The sequence below is a fragment of the Lactuca virosa genome, chromosome 2 (genome assembly GCF_052849685.1).
Source record: "Lactuca virosa cultivar CGN04683 chromosome 2, Lactuca_virosa_CGN04683_v6, whole genome shotgun sequence".
NCBI lineage: Eukaryota > Viridiplantae > Streptophyta > Magnoliopsida > Asterales > Asteraceae > Lactuca > Lactuca virosa.
The window spans coordinates 234,391,248-234,398,153 of NC_136427.1; the positions used below are offsets into that span (position 1 = coordinate 234,391,248).

At 33.7% G+C, this 6,906-nt stretch overlaps 1 protein-coding gene across 1 annotated transcript; it reads left to right on the forward strand.

Moving 5' to 3' along the window:
- The first annotated feature begins 5,100 nt into the window (after nt 1–5,100).
- On the forward strand, nt 5,101–5,673 carry LOC145158293 (uncharacterized). Its single transcript, XM_079077212.1, has 2 exons — nt 5,101–5,196; nt 5,326–5,673. Exons 1-2 carry the CDS (start codon nt 5,101–5,103, stop codon nt 5,671–5,673), a joined length of 444 nt encoding a protein of 147 aa, XP_078933338.1.
- The last annotated feature ends 1,233 nt before the right edge of the window (nt 5,674–6,906 follow it).

A 6,906-nucleotide genomic window follows, 5' to 3' on the forward strand; every position in this document is an offset into this window, starting at 1 on the left:
ATGTTTATTGGTTTTCCTGATGTAGGCATGGGATAATACTGTTTTTCTTTCCTTTAACATGGACGAACCTTAATACTATATATTGATTTCGATTTATATGGATTTATTTATGTTGGTTTTTACTTGTGTTTGATAGATCAACAACCTAACATATTAAAGTTCTGATTTTTATTGTTTATCCTCAAGTTATGTGTAGTTAGATGATCACTCCAATTTAACTAACTTGTTATTTAATTGTTTATGATCATTAAATAGTTAGATCTAGAGATAGAAAAAAATATCCTAGGGTTAGGTGATTTAATAGAAATGTTGATTGTGTTAGAGAACATTAATTATCCATGTTATGTGTTTGACTGATTGTCTTGATCATAGATAAGAAATCACTAGATCTTGTCATTCATAGTCCGAAAATATTAAAATCAATTTAGTGTTCACTTGTTGCATGATCATTGTAATAGTAGTTCATAAATTGATAAATGCTAGGAAATCGGAACAAGATAACCAGTAACATTAGAGTTCGGTAACCAACTAAATAATCCAATGCACACGAAGTAAACAATAGGGTAAAGCTGATTCGAATCTAAACAAAAGTACTCATTAATCTTGATTTAAAATCGTTTTTGCTTTGTCTGCTTTATTTAATCGTTGCTAGTTTTTAGTTAAAATTGTAAGTTCTTTTGAACTTGCAAAATCAGATAAAAAACCCCCAATTTATAGTTATTTCTTTAGTTTAATTAGTAGCAGTAATTTTTCATTAGAATAATACCCATTCCCCAAGTGTTTGACACCTTTTCTTACCTTGACCTATAGTATTTCACAACTAGATACACTGCCTATTTATGTTTAGCTGGTTTAGATTTGATAGGACTTTACAAATTTAAAATTCTTAGTGAAAATAAATACATCAATCTACAACCCTAAGTCCATTAAGCCATTTAAAGGCTAAGTCCTAGCGCATGGACTTAAGGTAACTACAAACATGAACCCTTTTCTTACTTAACAGGTGCATGTGGACCATTAAAGTGCCATAACAAGCTTTGGAGTTCCTCAAACTCCAAGAGCATCCAAGGAAGGTACCAAAACCATCTAAAATGAGCTCAAACTTGCATCTAGGAGAACAAAGATAAAGGTATGAACTCTATACCTAAAGCAACTTAAAAATCTAAAGAAAATGATGGATCTAAGCTAGCTCCTTGCTTCCTTGCACTAATATGGAGTCCATCCTTCCTCAAGGTTCACCAAAATACAAATAAAAAGCTCTCAATCTAGCAAACAAGCTCACTATCATGCATGGAGGCTGATGTTGTTATATTTATACATATTTTTAGGCATTACTTCAATAAATTTTAAGCAATATTTGGTTAAATACAAAGATATTTGGTACTTATTAAGTTCAATTACATTTTGTATCCAAAAAAGACATTCTTGAAGGAAAAGGACCAAAAATGACAATTATTGGAACCTGGAAGGACTGGAGCTGAAGCTGGGAGCTTAACGTTGCTTAAAAGGAAGAAAAACCATGAAAATATAAATCCCACGTCATGGCTTCAGAATAACGTGGTGTGGTGAGAGGAAAAATATTGATATGCAAAATAATGGAGCTCACGACGTGAGCATTATAATCTCATGTCGTGAGGAGAATTCTTCCAGAAGATTATTACGCGGAATGCAGTTTCCTTGTCAGACACGAATTGTACTGATCTCACGACGTGAGATATTAATTCTCACGACGCGAGATAAGTTTTATGGAAACTATAAATAATCCTTGATACATTCAACTAGAGGATATTATATATGATATTCTAGAAGTATTAGTCGAAAATAGACACCAGAGAAGAGCGAAAAACAACTCTTTGGAAGAGAAGTAGATTGAAGATAAAGATTTTGAAGATTACAAATCACATTTGGTTTGCATTTACTTAATCATGTATAATTCTTATGTTTTTGTGTGCTTATTTTATGCCATGATTAACTAATCATTATGTTTTCGTTTAGTGTAGATGAACCCTAATATAACGAGTTAGTTTTTTGCTTTTATATGGATTTAATGAAGTTGGTTAATGCTTGTGTTTGATTATCATTACCTAGCATGTTAAAGTTTACATCATTGTTGCTTTGATTCAAGTTAAGTGTAGTTTAAGGACCAATTAAATTGCATGAACTTGTTTACCTATTAGTTTATGGTCATTAAATTGTTAGAGGTAGGATTAATCACATCTTAGAATAAGTAATAAAGGTAACAACTTTAGCTGTGTTAGAGAACATAATTTGATCATAATTGTGTTTGGTAATTTATCTTGATCATAGATTATTATCTTAGATATATCTTACATAGCCCAATTATCTTTAATAATCAACTATGTGTTTGCTTGTGTATGATCATTACATAGTAGTTCATGAATTGGTGAAATATTAGAAGATCAGATCAAGACTGCTAATTACATTAATATTGTTAACCAACTGAATAAATCCATGTTTAGAAACTAACCATAGGAAAAAGGGGGATTCGAAGCTAAACAGAAGTGTCTTCATAATCTTGATTACAATCATTTTTAGTTGAGTGTTTGCTTAGTTTTAAGTTTATCTAGAACTTGCAAAATCAGATAAAACCCCCAATTTAATTATTGTTTTTAGATTAATTTTTAGTAATTATTTTATTAACTAAATCCGTTCCCTGTGTTCGATACCCAACTTACTTTACTTTACTAAAAACCGACTAGGTACACTGCCTATAATTGCATTAGTAGATAAGTAGTTAGGTTTACTAATTTAATACTAGGTAGTATATAAATTGCACATCAGAGGCTATATTTTCGAGTTTAGAGAATGGAGACCGAAGAGAATGACCTAAACCATGAGTTAGAGCCTTTAAATATGGAACAAACCCTAAATTCTTGGGCATGGACTGCAACAACCACCACATCGTGGTTACCCTCTTGCCACATCGTGGTACCCAGCCAGGAACGATCCTCATTTAAATGATGTGGCCATGTTGTGGTGAATCCTTCACCATGTCGTGGCATAAGGTTTTTCCCAAAACCTTATCTTTGAAATCTTCAAGTCTTTGTCCGATCAATTCAGGAAAACGGATGTTACAAAACTGCATCGAAATAAACACATCTTCGAAAATTAATATTTCCAAAACAGTTGACTTAATTTGTAGTACATTCGAAAAGGATAGTATATTTTCTAAAATATCTTTTTCGAAGATCTTATCATATCGTGATATATTTTAAAAGATGGTTATTACGTGAGAAACGTTTTTCTTGTAGTTAAAATCAATATCTCTTATTTAAATCTTTATTCAATGGCATTTATTACAACAAATATTAATTTATAATATGTATTATATTGTTAATAATATGAAAAATCATATATCCTTATACCTTTTCTTCCTATCTATCTTAGGACATCCACATACATTAAATTTCATAGAGTTTCACGGACTGCCACATCATTTCTCTACATTTCATACAACTACATGAAATTTCTTCTATAATGTATTAAACTTTACAAAGTTCAATAGAACATTACAAAATAGAATTTATTTAAGAAATATAAAACTTTCATTTTTTCCATTAAAATTTTCAATGTTCATTGAACTCAAATCCATTGAATGTCAAGGTGGCTTCTCATAATGGTAGAGTTTCATCTAGTATATGACAATTAGACTTGTTACCTCATTGTGGATATGATGATGGAGGAATATAAGAAGAGGTTGCGAAATGAAAATGGTCCTGGTCTAGTTCCACCTACATTTCTAACTGAAACAGGTTTTGAGGTCAAGGGGCATATCCTTTCAATGCTCAAAGACATACCTTTTTCCGGGAAAGATTATGAAGATGCTTTCAAACACATCGATGAAGTTTTAGACATTGAAGTCGTTAGCTCCCGAAACAATTAGAACTTGGGACAACCTTCGTGAAGATTTTATCGAGCAATTTATTCCTCCTTCAAATATCTATGAACTAAAAAAGTAGATGCCAACTTCCAATAAGAATTCGATGAATCCTTATACGAAGCATGGGAAAGATAAAAGGGCCTTCTAAGGAATTGTCCTAAACATGACTTGAACGTGCAACAAGAAGTCTCCATTTTCTATGATGGGGTAAATTTTACAACAAGAAAACTTCTTGATTCTCAAGGGACAATGACTAAGAAGAATCTGACCATGATTAAAGAATTAATTAAAGAATTCGGGAAACATTCAAGAGAGTACCATAACCCACGAGAGGACCATACACGGGGTAAAGGAGATGGAGGAAATGAGAACTTGGCTACAATCATGGCTAAACTAGAGAATATGGATCGACATATGACGAAATTGGATCAATCTATACATGCCATACAAGTTGGGTGTGAAAATTTAAATAGGCCACACTTAACTAAAGATTGCGATTTGGATGAATATGGGAATAGAAAAGCTCAAGTGTGTTATTCTAGTGGAGATAGATTTGATAAAGATTGGAGAAAGACAAAGAAAGAATGGTTGCCTTACAAAGAATACAAGAAGCAAAAAGAAGAAAAATATCGGCAAATTGGACGAGGCTATTACCAAAAAGAACAATCACCACCCGAGAAGAAGATGGACTTTGAGTCAATGCTTAATAGGTTTATGGAAGCCTCTGAAAAAAGACATGATGCTACTGATGTTACCATGAGAAATCATCAAGCTTCCATCAAAAATATCGAGACTCAACTCGAGCAATTGACGACATTCATAAACGAAAGGTTACCACCTAAAAATCCCAATCCAAACTCACAACCACATGTCATGGCCATATCCACTAAAGAAAACCCTCCTTCAAATCCTATAGAGATCCATAGTGAATCCTCGAAGCAACCCGGTCTTAAGTCAAAGAGAATGAAGATCGAAGAAAAAAAAAGGTCGATGCCTAGTTCACACGATATGAGCAACATAAGCTCATGTCGTGGGCTCAGTCTGAACATGGAATATCTTCTATTATTAAACCCTTTCAACCTCCGCTACCTTTTCCTTCTAGAGCAAAGGCACATCCACTAGAGAAAGAGCACAAGAGATTCATAAAGCAAGTCAAGGGTATTCCAATTAATACCCTATTCATTGAATCGTTAGCAAAAATGCCCGAATACATGAAATTTCTTCATGATCTTCTTGACACTAGCCAACAAATAGAGAAGACTTCCAAGGTGGTTCTTAATGAACAATGTTCAATGGTAATCATGGAAGGAATAACAACAAAGATGGGAGATCCTGGATGCCTTACACTACCTTGTGAATTTTGAAATTTCACGACAACATTTTCCTTAGTCGATTCTGGAGCTAGCATTAATTTGATGCCTTAGCTTAATCTTCCAGAATTGAAGGCAAATCAGTCGGTAACTTATCCTCAAGACATTGTTGAAGATTTATTGGGCAAAATTGGGAAATTTGTTTTTCCAATTGATTTTGTAGTTATAGACATGAAAGAGGATGAAGATGTACACATTATCCTTCGACGCTCATTACTTAATATCGCACGAGCCTTGGTGGATGTTCGTGAATCAAAGCTTACTTTACGAGTGAGAAAAAAAGAGATAACATTCGGAGTTGAAGAAGGATTCAAGAAGTCTAAGAATCAAGATGAAGTGTTCTTCATGGATGACGACAATGAGCTTGAAGAAATAATTGATGGAATAAGAAGTCCAAACTAAAGAAAATCCGAACGAAGAAGTCAAGCTCACTAAGCCAAGAGCCTTGATCCCAATGCTCTTTGAAGTCTTTCCATTTACAACACCCAAAGTTTAAAATGAGGAAATAAGTGAAATATAAGATTCTAGTTCAAGTGATGAAAAGGAGGAGGGCCCCGAAAGCAAGGAAACCAAGATTGAGATGTTGAAGATAGACAACAAGGGCCTAACTGAAAATCAAGTGAAGGGCTCGGAAGATGAAATTTACCAAGGAGTTAAAAGAAAACTAGAAGTTTGCGACAATCGAACAAAAAAGGAAAATTCAAAAAAAACGTATGTTCGACGAGTTCAAGCGTACTAGAGGAGGTGGAAGGAGCAAAAGGAGAAGAGGGAGATTCCACTCCCAACTAACACAACATAGAGCGGGATGGAGTTTGGCTCACGACTCCTCAAAAAGAAGCGCTTCTCAGGAAGCAACCTGAGCTCGGTTTTCATTTTCTTTTCCTTTTCTTTTACTTAGTTTTGCATTTTTTAGGATAGTCATATTAGTCATCTTCCATTTTAAAACAATTGTGGGATTAAATTTATGAGTGGTAAAGAAATTTTAAAAGAAAAAATCATGGTTTTTGGTAAAATTTAAAACCTACGACGTGGGCTTAGGTACCACGACGTGGGGAAGAAAGGAATCCTTGATTTTTCATTTGGTTTAAAACTCACGACATGAGGTTTAAAGCTCATGATGTGAGCTTAAAGGGGGGACTAGATTTATAGGAAGCCACAAACCTTTTGACTTTCATAATCTTAAACACCACTCACGAAAGAATATCGGCCAAGGGTCCCCACTTCAATTTTCCAAAATTTAATTTGTTTTCTCGTGTTTTTGTGTTCCAACTTTGATCAAGGTATGGTTTCCATGATCTAAACTTGTTAAATTTACTGATTTTGAACATTTAGGAGTTAGGGTTCATCTTTTGATTGCATATGTCGAAATTAGTTTGATTTACTATGAAATTGTTACTGCATGTGTGTTTAATGGACTTAGAAGTACTGTCTAGGCAAACGCTATAGGTTATTTTGGTTCAATTTGATAATTATACTGCTCGATTGAACTATTGATGCCGAACCAATCTCACGACGTGAGCTTTAAAGCTCACGACGTGAGAATTAGGTAACCCAACTTCCATTTTTCTGTAAAGTATTTTAAAGGCTATGTTTTCGTTTGGGTTTGGTTTGCTTTTTATTTTGTAGGTACTACGG

What these genes read in the sequence shown, in the direction of transcription:
- LOC145158293 (XM_079077212.1), top strand. Translation starts at nt 5,101, where the DNA reads ATGCCCGAATACATGAAATTTCTTCATGATCTTCTTGACACTAGCCAA. An exon ending in TTAATGAACAATGTTCAATG is followed by an intron (nt 5,197 to 5,325) that starts GTAATCATGGAA and finishes TTGATGCCTTAG; the next exon opens with CTTAATCTTCCAGAATTGAA.